General features: G+C 59.8%; 9 protein-coding genes across 9 annotated transcripts; 2 read left to right on the forward strand and 7 right to left on the reverse strand.

The window, feature by feature from the left end:
• Window positions 1–4,780: 4,780 nt before the first annotated feature.
• Window positions 4,781–5,155, reverse strand: JDV02_002510 (uncharacterized protein; the record flags this gene model as incomplete). Its single annotated transcript, XM_047983544.1, has 1 exon — window positions 4,781–5,155. One exon carries the CDS (start codon window positions 5,153–5,155, stop codon window positions 4,781–4,783), a length of 375 nt encoding a protein of 124 aa, XP_047839515.1.
• A 219-nt stretch (window positions 5,156–5,374) lies between these two features.
• On the reverse strand, window positions 5,375–7,092 carry JDV02_002511 (uncharacterized protein; the record flags this gene model as incomplete). Its single annotated transcript, XM_047983545.1, has 2 exons — window positions 5,375–6,471; window positions 6,600–7,092. The coding sequence occupies 2 exons, from the start codon at window positions 7,090–7,092 to the stop codon at window positions 5,375–5,377; spliced, it is 1,590 nt and encodes a 529-aa protein (XP_047839516.1).
• Window positions 7,093–9,424: 2,332 nt separating this feature from the next.
• Window positions 9,425–11,035, reverse strand: JDV02_002512 (uncharacterized protein; the record flags this gene model as incomplete). The annotated part of the gene is made up of 1 exon (XM_047983546.1): window positions 9,425–11,035. One exon carries the CDS (start codon window positions 11,033–11,035, stop codon window positions 9,425–9,427), a length of 1,611 nt encoding a protein of 536 aa, XP_047839517.1.
• A 1,238-nt stretch (window positions 11,036–12,273) lies between these two features.
• JDV02_002513 (uncharacterized protein) lies at window positions 12,274–13,483 on the forward strand (the record flags this gene model as incomplete). Its single annotated transcript, XM_047983547.1, has 2 exons — window positions 12,274–12,598; window positions 12,660–13,483. The coding sequence occupies 2 exons, from the start codon at window positions 12,274–12,276 to the stop codon at window positions 13,481–13,483; spliced, it is 1,149 nt and encodes a 382-aa protein (XP_047839518.1).
• Window positions 13,484–13,806: 323 nt separating this feature from the next.
• On the reverse strand, window positions 13,807–15,019 carry SOD2_1 (Superoxide dismutase). Its single transcript, XM_047983548.1, has 3 exons — window positions 14,665–15,019; window positions 14,296–14,561; window positions 13,807–14,182 (listed from the first exon to the last, which is right to left on the reverse strand). The coding sequence occupies exons 1-3, from the start codon at window positions 14,795–14,797 to the stop codon at window positions 13,883–13,885; spliced, it is 699 nt and encodes a 232-aa protein (XP_047839519.1). The 5' UTR covers window positions 14,798–15,019; the 3' UTR covers window positions 13,807–13,882.
• A 1,175-nt stretch (window positions 15,020–16,194) lies between these two features.
• Window positions 16,195–17,301, forward strand: PSF3 (DNA replication protein). Its single transcript, XM_047983549.1, has 2 exons — window positions 16,195–16,391; window positions 16,526–17,301. The coding sequence occupies exons 1-2, from the start codon at window positions 16,350–16,352 to the stop codon at window positions 17,066–17,068; spliced, it is 585 nt and encodes a 194-aa protein (XP_047839520.1). The 5' UTR covers window positions 16,195–16,349; the 3' UTR covers window positions 17,069–17,301.
• A 56-nt stretch (window positions 17,302–17,357) lies between these two features.
• Window positions 17,358–18,866, reverse strand: JDV02_002516 (uncharacterized protein; the record flags this gene model as incomplete). The annotated part of the gene is made up of 1 exon (XM_047983550.1): window positions 17,358–18,866. Exon 1 carries the CDS (start codon window positions 18,750–18,752, stop codon window positions 17,358–17,360), a length of 1,395 nt encoding a protein of 464 aa, XP_047839521.1. The 5' UTR covers window positions 18,753–18,866.
• Window positions 18,867–19,884: 1,018 nt separating this feature from the next.
• JDV02_002517 (uncharacterized protein) lies at window positions 19,885–21,909 on the reverse strand (the record flags this gene model as incomplete). Its single annotated transcript, XM_047983551.1, has 2 exons — window positions 19,885–21,597; window positions 21,658–21,909. 2 exons carry the CDS (start codon window positions 21,907–21,909, stop codon window positions 19,885–19,887), a joined length of 1,965 nt encoding a protein of 654 aa, XP_047839522.1.
• A 590-nt stretch (window positions 21,910–22,499) lies between these two features.
• Window positions 22,500–22,883, reverse strand: JDV02_002518 (uncharacterized protein; the record flags this gene model as incomplete). Its single annotated transcript, XM_047983552.1, has 1 exon — window positions 22,500–22,883. One exon carries the CDS (start codon window positions 22,881–22,883, stop codon window positions 22,500–22,502), a length of 384 nt encoding a protein of 127 aa, XP_047839523.1.
• Window positions 22,884–25,693: the final 2,810 nt, after the last annotated feature.

The following is a 25,693-nucleotide window of genomic DNA, read 5'->3' on the forward strand; positions in this document are numbered from 1 at the left end:
GGCGGCTTATCTCGGGACCCCTTGCGCCGATTGATGACGCCCAACCCCGGTCGGTCGACGTCGACGGCCAGAGTCTCATGGACACTCGTCGGCAGTTAGCACCATCCATCCACGTGGTCAGCTTCAAGAGCCCATAGTCACCGGCTGCCCTGGAGTCTGTCTCATCAAGCGGCGCGTGTCGCCGGGCCGTTCCAACGGTTCCAGCTTGGTGGCTCGTGGCCGTTGACTGCTCGCAAAACACATCACAGTACGGTTCCTCAGCAGCTTGCTTCCAAATCTCATACTACCCAGTGTGTCTGGAGGATAGCCTTCATTGGCTCTTGCATCCAGACCCAAGGCGGCCGTGCATCCAGGAGCACATACGTACGTTTTGGCCAATGGACCAGCACACGCGCCCAGTTATCGTGTTATCCATGAGACTGATGCCAACTTCTGTACCACCGCCATCTCGGAGGCGCTCTGCGATGACGACCTTTCCTCGTCACTCGAAATTAGCGGCGTTTTGTGCTCCGCCTCAAATCGACGCCCTGGTCAGGCTTTTGGAAGCGCGCGACTCAACCTGTCTCCCACCGCCGCACCAAGCGAACTGAAATATTGCCGCGTTCTGCGTGGGCTTTGACGGGAGCGATCCGAGACCAGCTCGGACATCGGGGGAGATTGCATGTTTGGCCGGGTTGGTGGATGCCCAGCCTTGGACACTCCGAGCCCAACGATCGCGTTCACGGAACATAAGCGCAGCGCATACTCAGTTTGTTCTTGCTCCCCCGTCCACCGCTGTGGCAACTTCTTTCAGGTACGCTTGCATTACAATCATCTCCGCCAGCAGGTCTCTTGCTTTTCGCACGCATCACCCACAGGGACTCTGACAGCCTCCGGCGAGTGGGGGTGCTCGTTTCCATATGGCCAAAACGAGGGCCTCTCCCGCAACCCCCTAGAGCTTAGTGACTCAAGGCCACCAGGCTCGTCTGGTCGGTCAAGAATCGTTGCTGGCCCCCAGATCCACTTCGCAGGTGAAATGCACGGACTGGCGTTATTTGGTTGTGCTGTCTCACCGCCAAAGCTCTATGAATGCGACTTGTTCCTTCTTACAACATCGATGGCGAAGGCCGTTGATGCAGATGCCGAGCAGCACAACACGTGTTTGCGAGCCTCTGAGCATCGTTCTCCGGCCACTCATTATCCATGTTGCCGTGAGCCTCGATCACCAAGGCTGGCAGTCGCCAGCATGATGGTGCCACGCCTGCAGCTCTAGGTAGGCCGGCCTTCCCAATACAGGAACCGGTCAAGCAGCGGCTACAAGGGTGAAGACCTCGGTCTGCCTGCATCGGTCAACCGCCGCAGATGTCGTGCGCGATCCTCGGCGCAGTTCAGCATCTGATCATGACGGAGCCGATCCACCAGGGCAACCTCTGGGCCTCCGAGTCAAGATCGTCCAAGCTTTGGCCGTTGAGCGTGGCCCATCGGGTGGCGCGGTTTGCCCCTGTCAGTCGCGAAACGCTCATGGCGGCCCCCAAACGAGCCTGCCGCGGAAGCCGCGTCCCTGGCCCATGGAACAGCCAGATGGCCCGTCAGGGATGTTCATCGGTCGGGCCCTGTCGTTGCAGGCGGCGCAGCCCAAGTTTGTCAGCCGTGTCGCAGGAGAGGCTCTTTGCCATTGCCAGCCGCGCCAGGCGTGCAATGCTCGCAGCAGCGACTCAGTTGGGAAAACCAGCACACTGCGGCGTGACAGTGACATACAGGGTCCGCTTGGAGTTCCCGCCAGACCACTTGCACAGGGTGGTGACAGGGCGTGCATGAGCCGCCTGGATTCGTAGCAACACCATGATGTTGATGGCAAGCAGGCTCGTGGCTTGCTGAAATCTTTGGGACACAGCTTGACCCATGGCATTAGCGGTTCCTGTCGATCTACGGCCGACGCGGGCTGTCTGACGGACAGAAATGCGGCGGCTTGGAACACGTTGGTTGACACCCGTCCGTCGTTCGCCCTGTATCGCTTCTGGAAGGCTGCGAGAACGGCACCTCTACAAGGGTCATTATCATGGACCTTGTTTCGAGGCGGCGAGGATGGGAGTCACCCTTCAGGCCTGGTGGATCGACAGATTCGCCCAATGAGCAGCCGTCCCAGCGTCCCGTTTCTGAGTCCCCAGAACGCGGACCGTATCCCGCTGGCAGCTGCCCTCACACCTATTTGGGAAGTAGTTGCCGCAGCCTGCCGTAGTATCGGGGGGTTCCGAAGTCGTCATTGTAAAGAGTTCTACAGCCATCAGCGTGGACATCGCGGCGAGTGGTGGCATCAACCCACTGTGCAAAGACACTTGGGCGCGCACCTTGATCATGGCGAGCTTGACGTGAAGGCGTCACGTTTCTGCAGATCCTCTGAGACCACGGTCAACGCAGTCTGCCCAGCGGCCGAGAGTTATTGCCGGTTGCCAGACTGGAGAAGGGGACACACCTGGAGACACGGATGGCCCACCTGTCAGCGCGTCAGGGCTTGCAGGCTTCCTGGTTCCCATGATCTCGACACGCTGGGCCTGCCCAGATGTGGAGAATGGCGTCAGCGCCGGCGGGGAGGTGTCAAATTCGTCTCTTGCCATGTCTCTTGGCGAGCTGAGACATTTCAAGACCAGTCTTTCCGCAAACAACAAACGTCGAGATATCTCTTCTGGTAGTCGCCGCCGCTGGATATTTTCGGGCTCCATCCGCCACCCGGTCGTGCGCAGCATCGTCGGATCTCTCCATGTGTAGCCGGTGGAGACTTGACGGGCTGCCCCCCGCTGGCTGAGGGAAACCCAAAAGGGGGCGGGCCGGCGCGAAGACGGGCCACACGTTGAGCGGAGGCCAATGCGGAGCCGGCGCAGTGCACGCGGGATCATGCTACCGCCGCCTCCTCACGACGTAGAGGAGAGTTACTTTGAATCGCTGGCTCGGCATCTATCGGGGTGATCGCCGAGTGGGAGGAATGTCGCCGCACTTGTCACCGAGCCCCCGTGTTGTTTTCCGAAACTGCATATCCTCCCCGACCTACACGCCTCGTCGTCTCGCTCGGGGCGGCATGCCACTCGTATCTCGTTCCATCCAACTCGGCTACCCAGCGTTCATCGACAGATGTATCCTTTACATGACTGGCGCTGCAAGAGCTGCTGCGCATTTGCAGCCGGGGGGCGGGGGGACTGTCACTCACTCCCAGGAGCACCCAGACTACGCCGCCGCGCATCAGTCGGCCTCAATCAATCACGACCAAGCGTCCTGGGAAAGAAGATGCGCCTGACACCAGCGAGGGTGGCCCCGTCTGTCCTTGCTAGCTTGTCAGCCGGGGTCGTTTTCAACCATCGTCCCTGAGTGGCCGGCACCGTTTCTCTCACAAGAGCGCCACCAATGGATTCCTTTGCCTGTCGCCCTCCGCTCACCATAATGCCCTGGTCCGCCCAACACGGACTGGCCTCGAGCTTACGGGGATGGCATTTCGGCATGATGGACGAAGGCATCACGCAACGAAATCCCAGCGCTCGTTGGCTCCGCGCTAACCTTCCCGTCCCTAGCACCTCCCAACTGAGTGGTTAAGGCCGCCCACGCCCCGTCTCGCCAAGACTATTAGCCGCCCGACGGGACGGTGCTGTTGACTTGTCTCCACGGAGCAAGAGCCTGTCTGTCTCTACGGATGTTCGCCGACCAGCCGACCGGTTCGTAATGGCCTCAGACTCGAAGCGGGTGACATCGGCGTGGCAGGCGGACCGCTCGGCTACGCGTGGGGAGTGAAGCGGTTGATAACTGACCAAACCTCAACCTCGCAGACCCCGAGACAATGAAGACATGCAGCAATGCAGCAGGCCAAGGATTGCTCTTATTCCACGAGCAGGAGCTTACTATTACTCATGTTTCGACTCCGCTCGGCCGACAGCGACTGTCAGGGCTCCCCCATGAGCGTCATAAGGTTAACTGCTGGGAAGGACACTCGATGCCGCACTGCCACTTCCAGTAACAGTAACGAGCAGAGATAGGAGGCCCAGCGTCATCTCATCTACCGGGATGTGTTCGCGGAGTTCTTGGCGATCCCCGCCCCAAAGTGTTCTCCGGCCCTGCCCGCGGAGACGTTTCCCCCTCCTCGGGGATTGCTCTGACGGAGGCAGCAAGAGGCCAGCCTTTCAGCCTACTGCTGACAATCCATTCTGGAAGTCGTGAATTGTGCTACGACGGAGTGAGCTGTAATGGCCATTGTCGTTGTGAGAACGGGGGGCGTCTTCGCTGAATCTGGCGCAGCTGCAACAAACTGCAACGGTCTTGTCTTGGCCGCAACCTCCATTGGTCCCAACTGCCGAACCCCATGTGCCCTCGTCTTGCCGCCCCTCGTTTTGGGTCAGGGTTCCGAATGACATGTTGCAGAGCTGCAAGAAAATCCGCGGTTGTCTTCTGCGTTTCAAAAGCATCTCCTCGGGCCAATGAAGCGCGCCGTACGAAGCACACCTTCCCAACCACCAGGTTATGAACCCGGAATCTGGACCGTGGGCAGCGTCGGCGACGAGCCCGCACCGTGGCATGGTATCACCAGCGTCCATCCATCCCACACTCCCAGGTACGCACGCTTCGGCCTTCCTTTCACGGCGACACGTAACCACATAGGCCGCCCGAGCACCCGCATCGAGACCTCTGCAAGGGGGGTCTTGCGGCCTTTATGCCGAGTGAGATGTCAGTTACTACATACTATTACTACTACCACTACCAGCACGTGCGACTCGCAGCGTGAGGCGGAAGGGGCCTCGGCCCCCTCGTCGCGTCTTGTGCTTCAGTGATTGGCGGCTACAGACTGGTCGTTGGTTGTTGACGGCGCCGCGGGGGCGGAAATGGAGGGCGGGGGATACGTAAGGGAGGGGATCGCCTTATCGTCGTCGTCATCGCCGCCGCCGGGTTGTTGTGGGCAGACTAGAGGGACAGTCATGGCAAGGGCGGCGACAGCAAAAGCAAAAGAGAAAAGCGAAAGCACTATTGCGTTGCAGCAGCCGGATTGCACAAAGTCAACACGCCAGATCAGAAAAGGGGGCAGCGGTTCCTGGGAAGAACTGGTTAAATGGCAGCTATAGGAATGAGTGATGGATAGTCGGATCTTGGGGTGATTAGAAGAAAACTCCACGACACGACTTAGCCATTGTCCCGAGCACATAGCACGTCATGGAGGGCAATGAATGACAGAGCAGTGTCGAGTATGGTATAGAACGTCTAAGTTCATCATCCCCCGTATATGTATAGTCTAATCAGGCCCAGCCAAAGAGACATCTAGCTAAATACGTATGAAAACAGATAGCACCCTTGTGGAAGCGTTGGCACAACGCATGGGGGAGGAGGGCACCAAAGAAACACAATCCTAAACGTAGTTTGCCGTCTAACCGTCCAAAAAGGCCTCAATCTCGTCGCGGAGCTGCGCCAGATGCCGCGCCAGCTTCTCCTCCTTGGCCCTCACAGCGCAGTACGAGACGTCCACGACCTCGGAAAACATGGAGCTGCAGTCGCCGCCAGGACCGCTGCCGCCACCGGCGAGGTGCTCCTCGGCACCCCGCAGGGCCGGGTCCAGCGCGGCCGTCGCGTTGCGGAGGCGCACCAGGAACTCTTCGGCGAGCTGTATGGTGAGGGACATCTGCAGCGACGGCGACGACTCGACGGCAAAGGAGCCAACCGTCACGTCGGGCAGCTTCCAGTGCTTGAACGCCGCGCCCTGGTCCGCCTGCGCGAGCTCGTTCTTCACCATGTTGAAGACGCGCTGGTACATGTCGAGGAGGCGGACGTACGTGGACAGGACGAACATGGCGCTGCCGGGATCCGCGCCCTCGAGCGTGTTGTGTTCCTTGCCGGAGCTGGTCGCCGGGAACCGGTCGAGTATGTCGGCGACGCCGCGCGTGAGCTTGAACATCTCGTCGATAGGGAACCCGGTGCCGTCATCGCCCGCTCGTCCGTTGGGCAGCGACCCCTGCTGCTTGGGCAGGATGGACGCGAGATCCAACAGGCGGGAATTTATATCGGTTAGTTGCGCCATCCAGTGCGTCCTCGACGTCTCTCGTCCCTGGTTTGATGCGTGGGCGACGTGCCTCAGAGCAATCTGCCTCGCCCTGTGCCTTGGCCGCTGGCGCTGGCGCCTGTCGGACGTCCCCTGCTCGCCGGCGCAAGGTCGTCTCCTCGGCGCAAACGTGGGAACTATGCGGTGAAACTGCGTTCCGTTGGCTGGCGTAAAGGCGGAGGGTGCAAGTTGCTGGAATGGGTCCGAAGACGAGGCCAGCTGCTGCTCCCACGGCTCTGCAAAGGGGGAAGGGTTTTGAAATGCGTCCACGGGCCCAGGGAGGACAGACAAGGGATCCGTCTGCGGTGGCGTGAGGAAAGCTAGCTGCTCAAAATTGAAATTAAAGTCCCCGAGCTCGAGTCCGGCCTCGGATCCGACGACGGATTGGTGGCTGCTCGTGATATCCCCTGGCTGCGGATTTATCTGTGCTATATAGCCAGTCAGCCGGGCTCGACTCGGAACCTACCGACACAGTCGTGCAGCTCCAAGTGTACTGCACGGCCGCATCGAGAGTTGTGCGCGTGGGAGTAGGACAAGGTCCTTTCCGGAAACTTACACCCTTCAGTCTGGAGTAGGTCCAGGTCGCTCCCCGTTCTTCGTCTCTTTGGCGATCGCCGGCCTACCAGAGCCGCCTGCCCACCTACCACAGAAGTCGACGGGTGTGGTTGTTGACCCTGCAGGTGTTGTGGCGGCTTCTGTTGCTGCTGTTGCTGCTGTGGAGGCTGATGCTGATGCTGGCTGTGTTGCTTCTGCTGTTGATGTTGATGTTGATGTTGGTTTTGGTGTTGGTGTTGGTGTTGCTGGTGCTGCTTCTTATACCGCAGAGATGGACTGGACTTGCACTCGGCGTGCAGTCTGACACAGCGTTCGCAGGCTTCGTCGCCGACACGCTTGCAGCTCAACTTCTGGGAGTGACAGCGATCGCAGGCTTTCCTTATGACATTATCGGCCATTGTCATGGCCAGTTTTTCGGAGAAATGGAGGCAGACTTCGAGACATGGAGATGGTTTAAGAAGACGTTGCCGAAGGACCAGAGACACCTCAGGCATGCAAGCGGCCGCCTGTTGACTCTGTCGACTGCACGTCCTGGGAGCGGAGGCTCGTCTCCGTCATTGGCTCCGATGCCGTCCGCATTCGCGGACAGTATTCAGACCGCCGGCTCGACGCGCACAGAGGTGATGATTGCCAGCCGCAGAGGGCTGCCCACGCGATCAGCCTCCCCCGGTATCGATGTCGTGAACCGCGGCTCCCGGCCCGTCAAGGCTGAGGCGTCGGAGCCCCCCACGGCGAGCAATGACGACGAGTCGCCGTGACCGTTTTGCGTCTCGATGCGGATCCGTGCATGAGTCAAAGAACCGATCCTGCAGATGTTCGCGTAGCCAGCGTCGCCTAGCTCTCGTGTTGCAACTGTCAGGGCGGTTCCCGAGTGAGCGGCTGAGACACCATGCCCGAATGCCTTGGGGTTCGTCCCGACCCAGTGGGCCGGTCTTGTCACAATGCTCCGAAGTCAGGTACGCCGCGAGCGCATGGATGCTTCTCCGGCGGTGTGCTGCCCGTCCTGTGAGGCCGAGCCCTGCAGCTTTGTGCGCGTTGTTGCTGTCAATACTGATTCTTGGCGGTATGCCACCTTGGAAGGTGACTGCGATTCACGAGGCGCGCGAAGGTCAGTCTACACGTGGACCTGCCTGTTCCGTAGAAGCAGTGCAACATGAGCCGGTCGAGGGAAAGCTCAACAGCCTGAACTTGATCAGGGGCCGAGGCAATACCACAAAAAGCTCATACAGGCAGCGTCAAGCTAGACCAGCCAAGATCCCGCGCAAAAGGGGCAAGGGGCATACTGGTGGACTGGCTGCCCGTTGCCCCAGGAGCGCCGTTCATGACCACTGACCCGTATGCGGGTACGTGCAGTCGCGTGTGTCACTCGACCAGGATTCCAGGCCCGGTGCGACAGGTTCGGTCCATCTTGCTCAGGCTGACTTGCCGAAATAGAAGGTTTCGCCGTAAGTCTCTCTCCAGCAACCCTGTGCGGGAGAAGCAATGCATAGATGACGTGAATGTCGCTGGGTCTCCTCCTGCGTGCGAGAATGACGCACAGCTGCAGGTGAACGTTAGGGCAGCCCGTATAGTTTGGCTATCGTTGTCCAACCTAGGTCGGGGTTCATGGGTAGTCCTGGATCCGCTCTGCCAGGCCGTTCAGTGCCGACTCTCGTTCGGCCATGGCTCGGAAGTGGCCAACCTTGCGGCCCATGGCTTTTGGTAGCAGACAGTATTCCAGCTGGCTCTGTGAATCGACAATGACTCTATTCCTGGCGTTTGGATACCTCGTAGACTTTACCGCAGTGGTAATGAGTCCATGACCTGGAAACGCACATAGATGTTCTTATCAGGGGCACTTCGCGCCTCGTTCAGACACGACACCGGTGCCCTCACCTCAGCGAATGCTTTCCTGGTAGTGCAAGTGGACGGCGGATGCGTTACACATCGCGGCCTGGTCCCGAAGGAAAAGCCAGCGTTGCATAGAACGAGGTATCATGAACACCGTGACCCAAACCGACAGCATGGCACTGCAGCCAAGTACCAGATCTAAGACTGCGAGGATCCCCTGGCGGCGTCGTCGGGATGGAGTCTGTACTTATCGTGCACCCACGCCAATCTTTGGAGAAAGCACGATGCATGCGTGGCACAGCCTCGAGAGCGCGTGTCAGCTTCCACGCGCGTTGCAACGCACATGCAGGTCGGCAAGAGTTATCGATCTCATGTCGCCACGCCCAACGATTTGCGTGGCGCCGATCAAGTCGAAGCACCTGCGTGCTCATCTATTCACGATGGCAGGGCCACGCTGAGATGGCGACACACTCAACCTAAAGCTGACCTGAAGCTATGGGGCGGACTTGGCCAGCAGAGTCCAAATAGTCATCCCAAGGCGGCGGTGGTTACACAAGCGGCCACTGTCGAAGCCAACGCGAGTTCGGGCATGAATCTCAAATAGTAACGACCCCGGCCTGGGGCATGCCGTGGCCGCGGTCGCTGTGCGTATTTGCTACGTGGCAGCTCACACGGCACAGCTTTTTTCGTGTTGTCACAAGTGGCTTTCGCCCAAGCGAGCCTGGCGCTCCATCTTGCGTTGCAGCAAAGACCGGACTGGTGACACAGAGCACCAAGTCCAAAGAGCCGGGTCAAATGTAGCGGTGAGGAGCGAGTGCGCCGACACGAACGTGGACCTTCGTCTCAGCCTCTGTCGTACTGTTGCTAAAAGCTTCGCTCTTGTCACCGTGACGGCATCAGACGTAGGACCCTGCAAGAGCCGAGTTGATATGCCCCCGCGTAAATTACAACATCTTACGCCTGCCATTGCAGGTCTGCAGAAGCGGCCAGCAAGTCTCATCGTGCGTGGCCCTCGTGATCGGGCCACCAGTAGTCTCGTCGTCCCAGCGTGACATCGCCGACAGAGCGGCAACCAGGACTCCAGTAGTCCTCAGAACTCCCTAGCGGCCACATTACCATGAGCAGAATCTCGTCCGCCGGGCACACCTGCAGTCTCTTCCATGTCGTCCAGGCAAGATCGCTGCGCAGGTCTACGAGAATTCTGCGGCATTTCTCCACAGCTCGTTCTAGATCCTCAGGGTCGGTAGTTGCTGCCGACAACTTCGAGTTCAGAGCCTCTTCGCCTATAGCCGCGCGCATAGCATATAACCCTCGGCATATACGGGACATGACCGTCTTGAGTGCCGTATGAATGAGATTGTCTTCGAGGCTCCACTCGCCACGGTCTAGATATGTCGGCAAGAGGTAGTGTTCCGTGCACGCCTCGATGGCCTCGAGAGTGCGATTTCGAATGTCTTGCTCGATCACTGGGGCGTCGTCCGGCAGCGGAGGTGCATCGAAGTAGGTTAAAGAGGCGACATTGAGCTCGTTGACGAACCGCGAAGGCGCCAAGTCCTGCGACACCATGAGTGAGAAGCGGTTGGAGAATCGGGTTACAATCATATCCACGACAGCCTGCCAGTTGACGGTATACCGTCTCGGCTCGACAAAGACCTTGCGCACATGAGCCTTGATGTCCGTCCACTCGTCAGGGCTGGCCGCCGCGAGTCGAGGGAGGTCTGGTCGTGCCGGATCAGGGTTGGAAATGTTGACGGGGAACCAAAAGGCCGACACCATGGAAGAGAAATCGATTCGAATCCGGTCGCCTCCTACACCATCGTATCGCTCTGTTACAGCCCGCGCCCATTCAAAAGGGTTCATCAATTCTTCCTCCTTCTTGTCCTTGCGCAGGACAGTGCGCTTGATCGAGACGAGGTCGAGGCCGGCGTCAAAGTCGCAATACACCACCTCGAATCCAATCTCCATGCGCATGAAGCCATCGTAACCCCACTCCTTGATCAGGTCACAAATGCTGCGGGCACGCTGTAGTTCGTCCATGAAGCCGTCCCAAACATCGCCCGTCTTGTTCTCACGCAGGACAAGGTCTTGGGAGTCGAGCGTGCCCATGCGGGTCTTGCCGGCGCTCATTCCATCGACGTAGACCAGATTCACGTCTCTGTTTGCTCTGTAGGTGTGAAAGTAGCCGCGTATGTTCGAGGGCGATTTTGGCCTTGCGCGCGTGGCGCTGATCGGCTTCTGCAGCACATTTTCCGAGGAATCCTGGCTCTGCTCCTTTCCACGCAGACCCAGATACAAGGCAAATGCCTCTGCGTGCTCAACCTCAAAGGCAAGCCACTCGAAGCCAGGCGGAGTGGTGTTGGCTTCGGAGCCGTGGTACATGAGCGTTCCCCGGGGCACCACCGCTGGAAAGAAGCTCAGGCCGTTGTGGTTGATTGAAGAGCCCCATTGCCTCCCTGCTGAGTGGATGGCGTTGAATATCCGATGGGCATTGACCTTTGCCGCATCATGGTCGGGGTTTACCGTCCGCCGTTCGTAATTCTGGGCACATATGGACGGAGACGTGCCGACGATGATAGCGTAGAGGGCCACAGACTGATTGATGCGCATCTTCAAGGGGTCCAGAACGCAGTGCGAGAGTTGGACGCTCGGGACTGCCGTATTTTATGTTCGATGCGAGGGTGAGGTTGCCCGCAAACGACGGTCAGGCGCTGAGTCGTCTGACAGCTGACGCGCGTCGGTAGGATCGGAGACCGACCGGGTTTATCAGTTTGTCAAAGTGGATCGAATGCTATCTAGCTCAATACGTATAAGCAGCAGCAGCAACATAGATTGCGCCTCGCTTTGGCATTAAACACGAATAGGCAATGTGATACCAGCTCGAAGGGCCCCATCGTGGACCAGGCATGATGGCTGCGGCTCAGCATAGATTTCCGTCCCCTGTGTAGCAGCTGCCTCTTAGAGCTCCAGTCATCAGAGGAAAGAATTGACATGAATAGGATGGTCCTGGTGACCTCACCGTCCTTCCAGAACAACGCACCGCCGTAGGTCGTTTCTATGGTGTAGTCGTTGGCCGGCGAAAGCAGGAAGGCAGTCTAGTTGCTGCGGTTGCATGGCTAAACCGTTGGCAGAGGAAGTCCAGTAGGCGAGCGTTGGTTCGGCGCTGTCATCCCATCCAGTCACGCTTGGCTGGGGCAGGGCAACTTTGGAACACCTCAGATGCCCATGTTGACGAGTGTCGGGAGCTTGAATCTCTCGGTTGGGTTGGGTTGGGCTGGGCTGGACTGGGCTGGGTTCATGGAGCGAGCGGGAGCTTGTTACTGCCCTGACCATTAGGGAAGGAACAGTGCCTAGGGCAGCAGTAACTTCCTACCTAGCTCTCCTTTCAGTAATTAGTAGTTTGGGGCTTCGGGGGCCAACTTTGGGGATAAGGGGGCTCTGGCTGCCATACCGCGCCCCTGTTCGCCCCTGCGCACCACCCAGAACACTTCCTCCTCCAGCAGTCAGCTGTCCACAGCTGGCATGCTTGACTGTTCAGCCGCCCCTTTACCGGTCTCGTCTCTGTCGAGCACGTGAGACGACGCACGGGGTACTATCTTTTCTTCCGTTTTCTTCTGGTGTCCCATTTTCGTAGCTTCTGCCTCTTCCCTCCTACACACGCGTTTGCAGCAGGGCAAGCCGCATGACCACTCCCCGCCAACTAGAGCTTCAAAGCAGTTGGCAGTTTCCGTTCTTTGACCTGTCCCGTCCCCATTCTCGCCTTGCATCTGCCGTGCACTTTCACTTGATTTTCTTTGCCTTGTCCCCGTCATCTCTGCTCTTTTGTCTCGAGGGGGCGTTACAGCGCCATGGGCCCTCCAACCACGGACACCACCGGCATGAACCCGGAGCGTGTCGTCATGCTCCGCGATATCGCAGCCGGTGGTAAAGACAGGCCCCTTGAACCTGAAGCTGACAAGCAGCCCAAGACTGGCCCTCAGCGTAGTGGTGCCAACCACATCAACCTTGGCACGCCACCTGCCAACGCGGCAGGTTCTCTCTCCAGCCAAAACAAGCCGCTTGCCATAGTGCCGGCTAAGCGGTCGAGCAGCGCCATCGACGAGCAGGAAGAGGTCAAAGTCCCGCGTCCGAGCAAGGGCCCGCTGCTTTTGCGTCCCCCCGTCTTTGATCCTCGTTCGTCATCTCTTTTCAGGCAGTTCGGTCTGGTGAACGGTCGCTGACAACCCGGACACAGCACCCACGCCCAACTCAGACAGCTTCCGGCTGGCCTGCCTCTTACGCTTCCGTCCATTTCGCCTGACTTTGGAGAGCTCGCCGGCTCCGGGTATGGCCCCCGTGGCGCGAACGTACGCTTCGCAAATCTCGGACGCAGGCCTCATCATCAATGAGATTGTCCGAAACCACTCTAACCTGCCCATTCTGCACCTGCCAAAGCTGGCCGCCCCGGATGCGTGTCTGATCGCCCCTGACGGGGGCGTCGACCGAGTGGCCCACGGAGCACGACTCGAAGAACTCTGGCAGCACATGCCGATGGAGCGCAAGTTTCTCATGGTACAACAACTCCGCCGGTTGGTCAAGCAGATGCGCAAGACGCCGCAGAATCCTCGCATGGTGGCCGCACGACAGGTGGGCTCCGTGCTCTCTGGCAACTTCTCCTTGCTCCTCGACCGACGCCAGGGCAGCACCTTCTGGGCCGTCCGTGAAAAGCCCACCCAGAAGCAATTCGTTGCGTTTCTGCTGTCCACGCTGTCGACGTCGTGCGCGCCGGCTGTGGCCGGACGCATCGCGCGCCAGTTTTCCGAGTCGGACTCGCTCGTCCTGTGCCACGGCGACTTCTGCCCGCGCAACATCATCGTCCATAACAACAACGTCGTCGGCATCATTGGCTGGGATTCCGCCGGCTGGTACCCCAAGTGGTGGGAGTACGTCAAGTTTTTTGAGACTTCTACCAGTCCGCAGAACCAGGACTGGTACGACTATGTCGACGAGATCTTCGACGCGGCCTACCCCGAGGAGCTTGTTGCATATCAGGGCGTCATGCGCTGGCCATCTTCGTAAAAGTCGTGACGGGCGTGGTGCCAAGAGGGCCTGTTTGGGCCCTCTGGCACCAGCTCAGCCATTATTCGATGCGAGCGGACCCGACAAGGGAGAAGCGAGGGTGTGAATGGAGCCTGGATCTGTTCATGTTGGGGGAAGCTACAGAAGCGGCAGTCAGTTTAGGGAACTCGGGCATGCTGTATGAGCAGCACGTCAGTGGTGGCCACTTGAAGGCTTCGACGGGAGCTGAGCAGAGGTGGGCGGGATGGTTTTCATGGGGCAGCCATTAGCACTGCTTGGTCGCCCACCTCGCACGGCAAAACAAAGAATCGGAGGCCAAAAGGTTGAACGCAGGGGTGTATTAGCTTTGTTAATGTACAAAATCAAGTCTTTTTTTCCACCGTCCCGTGCATGGGCGCATCACTTCTCGAAGCGCTTGGAAACGGTCCCCCAGTTGATTACATCCCAGATGGCGCTAAAGTACTCGGCCTTACGATTCTGATACTGCAGGTAATAGGCGTGCTCCCAGGCATCAATGCCGAGGAGTGGCTCTAGGTTGCCGGTGACGGGGTCCTGGTTGGCGCGGGTGACGAGGCCGAGGGTGCCAGAGGTCTTGTCCTTGACGAGCCAGGCCCAGCCGGAGCCCTGGATGCCGGCGAGGGCGGCGTTGGTCTGCTTCTTGAGGTTCTCGAAGGAGCCAAAGTCCTCGTTGATGGCCGTCTGCGCACCTGGTCAGCCAAGAACCACAATGCGCCCAGCCGCGACGCACGCAGCCGGCATGCTACTATATTTCGAGGGAGAGGCAGGTAGGGGGTTGGTTAGGTGGAGCGTACCAAGAGCTCGCCCTGAGGCTCACCGCCGCCACCCTTGCCGTTGGGGGCGAGGTTCTCCCAGAAGAGGGAGTGGTTGACGTGGCCGCCGCCGTGGAAGTTGAGCAGGGGCGCCTGCGCGGCGGCAGCCTTGGCGTCGCCCTTGGCCTGGGCCTCGGCGATGGCGTCCGAGGCGGCGTTGAAGCTGTTGACGTAGGTCTGGTGGTGCTTGGAGTGGTGCAGCTCCATGATCTGGCCGGAGATGTAGGGCTCGAGGGCGCCGTAGTCGTCTAGAGAAGACCCGCGGAGCTGTCAGCTAGCTCGCTCTCTCCCTCTCTCTCTATTTTTTGCAGTTCGCAAGGAGGACCGGGAAGAGGGAGGGGAAAGACTCACAGGGGAGGTCGGGCAGCGTGGCCTTGCCGCGGACGAAGCTCGTGGATGCCATGGCCGCGAGGGGCATCGCGGCGGCGCGGGCCCGAAGGCCGGCGCGCAGAGCGGGCGTCGTGCGGAGCAAAGCCGAGGACATTGTGTGGTGGTGACGGAGCTGGTAGGAAGGAGCTGAGCTGGCGACAAAAGCCGACCGGTCGGGTTGGTTAGCGACGACGAATTGGGGCGTGGTAAATCGCAGGAAGAAGAATGTGTTTGATTTCTCGCGATGGGACGAGGCGCGGCGTGAAGTCTGGGATGGATGGCAGCTTGTGGAGCAACGGGACGGACGGGGGAGGGAGAGAGGCAGCAGCAGCAACGGTTATAAACGCAGGCTTACCAATTGGATGGGACGCGGGACACGCGACGGATTGAGCGGGTGGATGATGTCAATGGGGGGTGGAGGGATGGATGTGACGGGACACGGAGTCCCGAGGGCGGGCGAGGCCGAGGGGGAAAAGCTCCCCCGGTTTTTTTGGGGCCAATGTGGAAGCTCGGCTCTGCCTGAGCTCAGGTTCACGTCACTGCTGGCGCCAGTTGCATTACCACACTCGCCGAGCTTGCCCCTGCCAGCCAGCGGGGCTATTGCTTAGCAGCTGGGGCCCTCCATCGCATTGGCGATCGATCCGGTGCCCGCCCAGCACATGTCTGCTTCACCCGCGATAATTAGTACTGTTGTTGCCTTTTCCGTACTTGCCGTACGTCCTCTACCAGGCCGACTGATGAAGTCGGAAAACTGATGGCAACGTCGAGCCTCACATCTGGTATATCTCGATTATTGAAAACAATTTGACACTCGCTGTGTCCGCAGCACGCTTGGTGGTCTAGCTCCTCTAGTAGTCTTTCCCTCGCCCCATATCCACTGGTCAAGAGCATGCTTCCCAAAACAGATCACATGTGCACAGTGCTTCACTTCACAGAGCGAAAATCAAATTGATGCATTCAGTGAAAATGCTCGATAGCTTCCTACGCTGCTCAGGTGCCCCTTAACGGACTCACACCCCAGCATCACCGGCTGGGCTCGATGTCCGAGCCAGCAGCTCGGACCGAAATTGAGTTCCGATCTTTAAGGTAGACAGCCCGGCCCAGTGGGGTGTAGGAGGGTGCGACTCGGATGCGAGCGGACTGCCATCAGTGGTTTCCGAGGTGGCGACTCACTCACTCAACCTTGGCAAAAAGAAGGGGGGCCAAGGCTCACAGGAGATGATGACAAGACTTCACGTGCGCCTTTTGCACTAACCAAGAAAACATTTAAAAAAAAATCAAAATACAATCAAAGACTTTGGAGCTGCGTGTTGAATGCTCCGAGGAGAAGCCAGCACCTCAGCCCTCATGGATGGGCCTGCTTGGCTGGCTGGCCCGGGCCTGGCGTCCGTCCTGACGGGACTTACACGGTGAAGGCGGCTGACATAATTACTACTGGAGCGGAGCCTCAAGCCCCCCCAGAGTAAAGTGCCCACGGCGCGAGCTCCAGCAAGCACACACGCGTTGTCGTCGCGGGTCAGCAACGGCACAATCAATACGTAGTCGGGCACTTCATTCACTGCGGCGCTCACTTCAACTACTCTCCCTCACGCACAGGCCGAGTCAAGTCGGCCCGCGTCACATCTCATTGGGTTCTTCCTCCATGTCGACGGCCGCAACAGCCCAACATGTCGTACTACGATGTTGACGCGATCCTGACAGACGCAGAGGTGGGTGTCCTATTCCCCACGATGAAATCCATCCCTGGTTGTGAACCACCACCATCATCACCATCATCATCACCACAACTACCGCCCCCCCCCCCCCACCGGCCCTTCGCTGACACCCTCCCTCCCCGCGGCAGAAAGTCCCCTGTCAGTTCGAGCTCGACGCTCCAGACCTCGGGCACCTCGACTCGTCGTCGTCCACCGGCCTCAAGCCCGGCACGCCCCTCTCGCTACCGCTGTGGCTCGCCGAGATGCTCGCCCTCGCGTCCACGGGCGGCGGGGACGACGCGCGCGCCCCTCTGACGCTCAACCTGCCGCCGTGCCTGTCGGAGCGCGTCGCCAACGCCCTCAAGGCGGACCCGCGGGCCGTCGCGCTGCGCGACCAGAGCGCGCACTTTTACGGCGTGGGCGTGCGCATGCTCGACCTGTTCGACGAGCGCGAGCTGGGCGCCGTGCTGCGCCGCACGTTTGTCCTGCGCGCCGCCGACGTGGGGCTGCACGCGCGCAAGGCCGACGAGACGGGCGTCGGCGGCGGCACCGGCGGCGGCGGAGGAGGAGGAGTGCCGTCTGGGGAGGAGTTCCTGCGGGGGCTGGATGAGTGGGAGAGGGCCTTGTTCCGGAGGGGTCACGAGGGCGTGAGGAACACGAGGGAGTGGATGGACAAGGTGAAGAAGGGCTGATGATGAGAGATGCGTGTCGTCGTCTGTCTGGTGGTGGATAAGTAGGAGGGAGCGGGCAAAGCAGCGTGGCTCTAGCATGGATATGGCTTTGGGGGAAAGGAAATTATATGATACCCTGGTTGACATAGACTGAAGGACAGCAGATTGGAACATGTCGCGTGGAGCACAACCCCTACGTTCGAGAATGAAGCCCTAGACGCCCTATGGGCAGGCAACCAAGTCACATTTACGAGACCCGACTTTTTCGACTATGTGAATAACATCCATCCAAACATCCATCCATCACCAATCAATACCTCGCTCCCTGACTCCAGGCCGCCCTCTCGTCAGCCCCCTCCTTCCTCTCCCTCCTCGCCGCCAGCACCTCCACCGTCCAAACAGCAAGCACCCCCAACCCCAGCGCCAGCCACCCAAACGTGACGAGCATCTCGCTCATCTCCAGCACGATAAAGTACTTGTTCGACTTGCGCACCAGCAGCGCCGTCCCCGCCCACAGCGCGTACGCCGCCGCCGGCGTGTACACGTCCCCTCCGCTGCCGCGCAGCGCGCCCCTGACCGCTGCCACCACCACCCACGCCGTCGTGGGGAGCAGCGTCGCCACGGCCCAGTGCGCCAGCAGGCAGGCCTGGAAGATGCTCGCCAGCCGGTGCGAGGCGAGCGCGTCGAGGACGTAGGCGCGCGCGGCCGCCGCGTCGGCTGTGTTGAGGGGGAGGAGGAGGCCCGTGGGGATGAGGGCGAGGAGAGGGGATGGGAGGAGGCGCGGCGGCGGCGTTGTTGTGCGTACCAGGGCGTAGATGTGTGCGGCTGCCCAGCATGACTCCGCGTAGGCGCCTTCGAGGATGGCCATGGACGTTGCGAGGTAGACGATGCGGCATACGTCGAAGAGCATCTCATCCGCACGGCTGCCCTGCTCAACGACGACCATAGCCCCGGCGGGCATGCCGTCCCGTGAACCCCCGTGATGATGCGTCTCCCCGAAACCCGTCCCCTCGCCAGCACGCCCCTCATCGTGACCACCGCTCGCGACGACACCACCACTCTTCTCCTCCACGGCGTCCCCGGCCTTCTCTCCCCTCCTCCGGCTCCTCAACCCACCAACCCTCCTCATCCTCCGCATCAGCACCTCCCTCACCGCACCCAGCACCCTCACTCTCAGCCCCCATCCCAGCACCGCCGCCCAGTCGAACCCCTCCCCGACCGATCCCTCCAGTAGGTAGCACGGCGACGAGCGCGCCAGCTTCATCGCCTCGATGGGGTGCCGCCACACGAACTGCCCCAGCCAGGGCACGAGCACGCGCCGCACGTGGTTGAGCAGCACGGCCGCGACGACGACCGCCGCGGGGGGTAGCGACAGCGACGGGGGACCATCATCATCATTGTCATTGCTGCTCTCGCGCGAGGGGGGATGCGTATGATGATGATGAGGTGGCTGCTGCTGCGGTTCTCGTGGCGATGTCTCTGCTGGTGATGATGATGCTGGCGAGGAGGAGGACGACGACGGTGATGACGGTGACGATAATCGTGAGCGCCTGAGCAGCAGTGACGACTTGAGGTGCGGGTAAGCCGAGCGTGAAGGCACCAGCAACCGCGAGAGGGCCTCGTCGACGGGCTCAAAGAGCGGGCGGAAGAAGCTGACGAGGGCGGTCGCGAAAATGTCCCCCGCGGAGGAGGCAGCTGCGGCCATGGTAGGCGGTGGCACACGTTTGGCGTCGCGTCGAACCCTTCAATGGCAGTCCGTGGCACGCTGAGTGCAATGATTGCCCAAGTATGAAGATGAGAAGGGACTCGAGGCATTTCAACAGGCACGTCGGAATTGGTGGGGCTACGCGCGCCACGCCTTTTACGCACTTCACAACGCTGCACTCAGTTGAGGCGAACAGACCTCATTGTCAGAAAAAATATAGCACCAAATACACACACACACACACACATACAGAGCAGCTCGCCGAACCTTCTTCATTCGCAATCAAGCGCTCCAGTCTCTACTGGTCTGAACCAGGCCACGCTCCAGGCTGTCTGTCTATATATGCAAAAAGTGTACAACGCCAACCGCTGGCTCATGTAAACGCCGCTCATGCCCCGTGCCAGGACATCCCCGTACCTGGCCAGGTACTGTCCGCACACAAACTCCATGTGCTTCATAAATCATCAAGTGTCGGCAATGCCAGTCCACCAGTGCCATCAAAACGCCGTTCCCGTCGAGGAAGAAAAAAAAAGCCCGCCAATGCCTATACGTACAATACAATCCCCCCCAAGTGCCGGAGCCAGACGGCGACCATACGCTTGGCCGCCGCCCTCCGGGTCCATGACTCTTGTCCAAGCTGTAGTGACATACAGAAACGTGTATAGCCGATTGCTACCTCCGGCTTTGCCGTGCCGCAAGGCTCGACATGGCAGTCTTGTGATGTTTTTTTTTTTTGAGAAACGTATCCCCACCAGGCTCTATCGAAAGAGAATCGTGTCCCAACAAATCCATGACCCACACAAAGAGCTGAACGAAAGCAAGCCAAGATAAGAACGACAAGGAAGACAAGAATGAAGCAAAATCAGAGAAAGTACAATAAGCACATAACAGCCGTAATCGATTTTTTTGGGTTGTTTTGGCATTGTGGTATTCCCCCCGTGTCCGAGGCATTGTGAAAGTGTTGGACTGCGCAATGCAGCTCAAGTCTCGTGACAATGGAGAAGCGAAGAAATAAAGTCATGAAGTCGTGTGGAAAAGGGACGAGACGAGACGAGACGAGCTTCGTTGCGGCATCAGTAAAGGATCAGGGCTTTATTGGCCGCGGGGAACAGTAGCGTTCTGCATGTGTTTGTCAAACATCATCCATCGGCCACATGTAGTCGGCCATGCCTGGTGCACTCGAGTCGTAGTACGCCGGCGTCACAGCCATGGTCGGCGACACGCCTGATCCAAACGGAGAGTGAGTTGTGGCGTAGTCCGACGTCGCGCTGTCGACTGTGTACAGGGAGTTATATGAGAGGAACCCCACGGGTGTAGCAGATGGCATGCCGGCGGTGGCGCCGGCGGACATGGCGCCGGCACCGTCCTGGTACTGCCCGTCCACTGCGCTGGAGAGGGTCATGCCGTAGACGGAGTTTGCCGAGAAGGGCGGCTCGCCGCCTTCGTCTAGGCCGCTGTATCCGCTCATGGACGCGTCCTCGGCGTCTAGAGCATCGTCCTCCACCTCGTCCGCACCGTCATCCGGTATCACAGACCCGTCGCTGGAGACATACACCTCAGTGTACCACATCTTGAGGTCCATCATGCCTGGCCAGTCGCCGCCGCCTTTGCCGCCGCGCTTCTCGTCCGACGCGTTCTTGTTCTTGCCGCGAGGGGCCTTGGGCTTAAAGTGCGTGCGCCGCAGGTGAGCGGCGGCGTTGTAGTACGCACCATACTGCTTTTTGGAGTTGCAGGCCTTGCAGTCGGCGAGTGGATATAGCACCTGGACGCTGGACTGCAGGCCGACGGTGGCAGGGTCACGGCAGACAAATTTCTTGACGACCCCCTTGTGCTTGGCATTGAGGTGGCGTCGCAGCTCGTGGTCGCCCCGGAAGCCGTCGGGGTGCTCGTTGCACTGCTCACAGTAGACCTTGGGGTGCTTGGGTCGCTGGTACGGCGTCTTTTGCAGCGCGACCTTGCCATCCTTTTTGGGCGGTGCGGAGCTGGCGGACGTCCTGCCGTTGCTGGAGGACTGCTGCGGCTTCGGGGCGATGATGTTGCGGTTGCTGTTCTGACGGACACGCTGCAGCGCCTCCTTGCTACGACGTTCCAAGTTCGAGCCCGTCGACCTGGTGCTCGCCATGCTGGTGTTGGAAACGGACCGCTCCATGGAAGTCGTGTCGGCGGCCGGGAAGAGCGTCGTCTTGGTTAAGGGAGTGGTAGCGGGGTACGTCTGTGCCTGCGGAGGGAAGCCGGTGCCCACGCCGAAAAAGTCCTGGTCCCGAGCGGTGGCCTTGGCCCTTGGGTCCGGAGTCTTGCTGGCCGCGAACGAAGTGAACGAGTCCTGAGTGCAACGCTCCTCGGTCAGATGGGACTGAGATGAGACGAGGCGCATCATGGTCCCATCTCTGGCAGTGCTGTCAAAGGTACTGTTCTGACGCGTCAGAGGCTGTGATGGCTCCGACACGGAAGGCGCGGATATCATGGAGGGACATGCTGATGCATCAGTGAAGCCGTCGTAAATGTCGTGAGGTGACAGGTTGGTTCCGGTTGACGCGACGTAGGACATGTCGTGGTCGACCCAGCCGCTGCTGGAGAGATAAACGCTGGGATCCATGCCCACATCTGGGGTGAGGCCGCCGTGTTCCTGGACGCTCGGCAGGGGCCGACTGATTGGGCTGCTGCGAGGGAAAGAGTGCGAGATTCCGAGTGACGACGACGCAGCAACCTGAGGCTGCAGCGAGATGCTCTGATCGGATCGGCTGGACGCGCTTCGGCTCATGGCTTGAGCCGGATGGTGCTGCTGCGAGTAGGCTCTCCTTCGGTGGGCAGTCCCGGACCATTTTGAACCGCTCCTGGGTTGCTGCTTGTTGCGTGTCAGTCAGGTTGGCTATGTGTCAGGGTCAAACAACGTCGCGGGACTCACTGTCACGGCGGCATCCATTGCAGAGGGGCCCATGTTTGAACGGCTTCGTGGGATTGCGGCTGCCGCCAAACCGGTGGCATTTCTGTTCTTGGAAGAGGGGCCAGAGGCAGTGAAGTGATCGAGTGAGGTGGTGGGTTGGGCAGAGTCAACGTTGCCAAGGAGCTGGCGATAGAAGGCAGCCTCGGCTTCGCATTGGGCGAGTGCGCGTTGGAACTCCTCTACTGGTATGCCGTTGCTGGAGAGCTGGTTCATGATGTGGCAGAAAGATGGCCCGGATGGGGTGACGGGCACTCTCGATGCCCGATGGTTTGTGGGAAGGGCTTCGACAAGGTGTGAGCAGGTGAGCGAGCCAGCGAGGCGGATCGAGGCCGTGGCTGGACAGTCTCAGCGTACCGCCCAACGGTCGAGGCGATATAGAGACAAGAAAGGTAGTGGGGTTGAAATGAATACGTAGAAGAAGTTGAATACGTGAAATGAAGGAGGAAAATAGCTGTCACTCGCGGTCCAGTTCGTGTTGTGTAGGTTGTGTGTATAAGTAAAGGTAATGGTAAAATGTCAGACAGCGGAAGGAAAGGAAGAGGTGGAGGGGAGATCTGGATTAAAGACTGAAAGGCGGCGACTGAGCGTGCGTGTGGGTGGTTCGAAGAGGCGTCGAGAAGAGAGCAGGGGGGGCGGATTGGATAGCGCAGAGGTGATGTGCCGCGGGTGCCAGGGGTGGTGGTGTGTGTGAGTTGTCAAGGTGCCGACCTTGGAGACGAGGTGTGTGCGATGGATGGATGGATGGATGGATGATTATGCTGCGCGTACGGACGGCTCTGCGTGTGTGGGGAGAGGTGTGCGTGTCAGCGAGGTCGCACAAGCTGGATGGGCGACGATTCGGTAACCGGACAGAGATCTAGCTTGGTGGACAAGCAAGCAAGCAAGCAAGCATTTGAGAGGCCCGCCCGTCCATACGCCGATGCCGCCGAGCCGTCCGTGTGCCTTTGTTGGTGGCTTTCCCGGCTGAGTTGCTGCGATGGGTCCCGAGTCGTCGTGGTTGTCGTCGTCGTGGCGCGACGGCGAGCTGCGAGCGACGATGCTCCTCGTCCGGTGCAGAACAACGGTAGCGCAGGGGCCTGCCTGCTTGGCGACCTCGCAGCACGCACAGGTACATGCGTAGGTATTTGTGATAGTGGAGGACGCTGCTCATCAAGAGCCGCCTTTGCCTGCAACGTGAACAAGTCCATGATGCGTGTCCCGGGGACGAGGACGTGCGACGCCGGACCTTGCAGTCCATGCCTGCCGCATATGCCAAGTTGAGCATCAACAACGAAGGACGAACGGAGTGGAGCGATTTCGAGCATGGGGTGTGTTGGCCCATCGAACGGCTGGGCTGGGCTGGGCTTAGCTGGGGATGATTCACACGCCCCCCCTTTTTTGCTCGTGTCGGAGGGAGACGGACGCCCAATCCACCATTGCCTGCGCTGGCGACGAATTAGCACAATGCCTTGCCCACCATCTGCATACAGGCAGGCACCCATCCATCCAACCTGGGCATGGCAACCTCGTCAGCGCGCTGTACGTACATGTGCACGCCGGACCCTTCCAGTGCCCGGGCGGCCTGCCTGCCTGCCTGCCTGCCTGCGCCCACCAGGACAGATCAGGACAGGACAGGACGGGACAGGTCAACACAGGACAGGACAGGGCAGGGCACAGCGGAGCCCAGCGGCCGCCATCGACGCCCGACTACACTGACGCAGCTCGCCGCCGCCGCCATCCCCATCCGGGATCAAGCCTGAAGCTGCACATTGTCTGTGCCACGCGCGCTATGCCGCCGCGTGACCGACAGGCACACCGAAGCCGTCCGGTCCAAGACGCAGCTCGTCGGGCTCGACACGTCGACGGCGGCGGGCCGGGCCAGTGAGACGGCGGGCGGGCGGACTGTGTCTCAAGTCACATGTGTTGGACTGTTATCTCCTCTATCCATCCCCCTCCCCCCTTGCTCCGTTCCCGAAACGGTTCGTGGGACGAGAAGGCTGTGGTGTTGGCGGCATCGCGCGGCTTCTACTATCGTACTCTGCACGTAATGATTCTGTGGACACCTCGTATGTACGTACGTCCTCGCGGCAGCTAGTACATCGCACCACCATGTCTTCCATAGCAGCTAGTTAGTTTCCTCGTTGCACGACCGACGTCAAGCAAACTCTCCTCCACGCCAGGGACAGGGTCTGATGCCACTGCCTGTCGGGTTTGTGCAGGACTTGGTTTTAGCGTAGGACCCAAGCCAGGCGCCAGCGACATGATGAGAGTCGTTCTACCTCCTCAGCTTGGGCCGAAACGTCCATTGTTTGTGGACCGCGCGCGACAAGATGGAAGCACCCGCGCGTGGGCTCAACTTTGCCTGATGCCCGCGCCAGCTTGTGTTGGTGTATGTACGCTCTCGTGCGCCAGTGGTGGGCCATCCTGGGTCTGCCGTGTGTCGGAACGTCGCGCAAACCTCTGCTGTTATTACTCGGCTAATAATACACGCCCTTGGCGGCCATATACGGGTCAATGCCTTGGTGACAGCGCAAGTACATACGGTAACTCTCTCTTTATTTCTCGGTATCGGAACGATGTCGTTGCGTGCCGAGACGACTTCTCCGGCGCCACTTGCGCGCACGACTCAGCGAAGGCATAAAACCGAATCGGCGGCTGTATTCGTAACCAGCGCACCTCTGCCGCTCTTGTCACCGAGTCGTGCAGTGAGAGAGTCGATGCTGAATGCCCGCAACGGGAACTGATGTGTGAAATTCCACCAAAATCGTCAACAGACGAGGGAGCCAGCACGCGGCCTCGCGGCACGCTGGCGGTGGGATTGCATTGCGCGGCCTGCTTCCAGCGAACGCACACAATGATGATCCCCGGAGAACTACTGGTAATCGTCCTGTGCGGCTGCGCCACGGCCGCCAGGAATGTGTCTGCGGGGGAAAGGGACGACAAGAGTGTCCCCCTGGCTCCGGTCGACGCTTGGACACAGCGGACACGATGGGTGGTCCTCAGCCAGTCGTCCAGCGTGCCCCTGCCGTTGGCCTGAACTTGGAGACGGCCATTGGCTCGCAGGCCTCGCTGAAAGTGAGGCGAACAACGGCAGACCCTTGGCCGCGGCTGCAGGGCCTGGCTGGAGAGAGAGGTGTAGCGTGTGCGTGTGGGGCGGCGAGACGGCTTGTGAGTCCACAGATGCCCCCATCCACGGCCATGGCGGCACCTGATTGAAGCACGGCGGTCACCGAGAGTTGAGGGGGGGAGGAGCTCTGTTCCGCTCCACGACCTCAACCACGTAACGGGGACCTGGGGAAGCGTGGGAGTACAGTAGCATACCGAACACCACGACGGCATGGCGGCCGCGGCATGCACCGACGACCGAGTTGAGCGCCAGGCACATTCTCTACTAACAAGTCGAGCTCAATAATCGCGCAGAGGCTTCATCCAGTAGTCGTTGGGGGCCGCTGGCTTGCATGAAACAGGTAGTCGAACCGAGTAGAGTGATGAGTCTCGGCAGGCTGATTCAACACTCCATCGGCTCCCGTGGATCTCCGCGGATCGGTCTTGCGACCTGTCGTCTTCGCGAGTCGGCGCGTTCTGCCCGCCCGGACCAGGCGCTGTCGTTGCATGTTCTTCGAGCAGAATGTGCAGCAGCCACTGCTCACGCGGACACGATTGTGGCTGTCGGGTATCGGGACCGACCGCACTCTTGGACCAGCGGTCCCGTCTCGCGTGTTGGTGACCTGGCACTGCCCACATGCCGGAGCGCTATCAAGCGATTGGGGTGTCTCGATGATGTGAAGCCAATGTTCGGTGTTGGATAAGGGCATCCAGAACACAGCCACAGCAGCCTTTGTCGGCTACCCCAAGGGCATGGCATGTTGGCGCCACGACCGACCGAGATGGAGGGTTCCTTGCTCGTCAATGCTGCCCCAGACACCAGACTACTGCCTGAACTTTGATTTTGGGTATCCCGCGACTTCATGACTTGCGTTCTTCGGCAGTGATGAGCGATCCACCCAAACCACTTTCC

The sequence above is a fragment of the Purpureocillium takamizusanense genome, chromosome 2 (genome assembly GCF_022605165.1).
Source record: "Purpureocillium takamizusanense chromosome 2, complete sequence".
Classification (NCBI taxonomy): domain Eukaryota; kingdom Fungi; phylum Ascomycota; class Sordariomycetes; order Hypocreales; family Ophiocordycipitaceae; genus Purpureocillium; species Purpureocillium takamizusanense.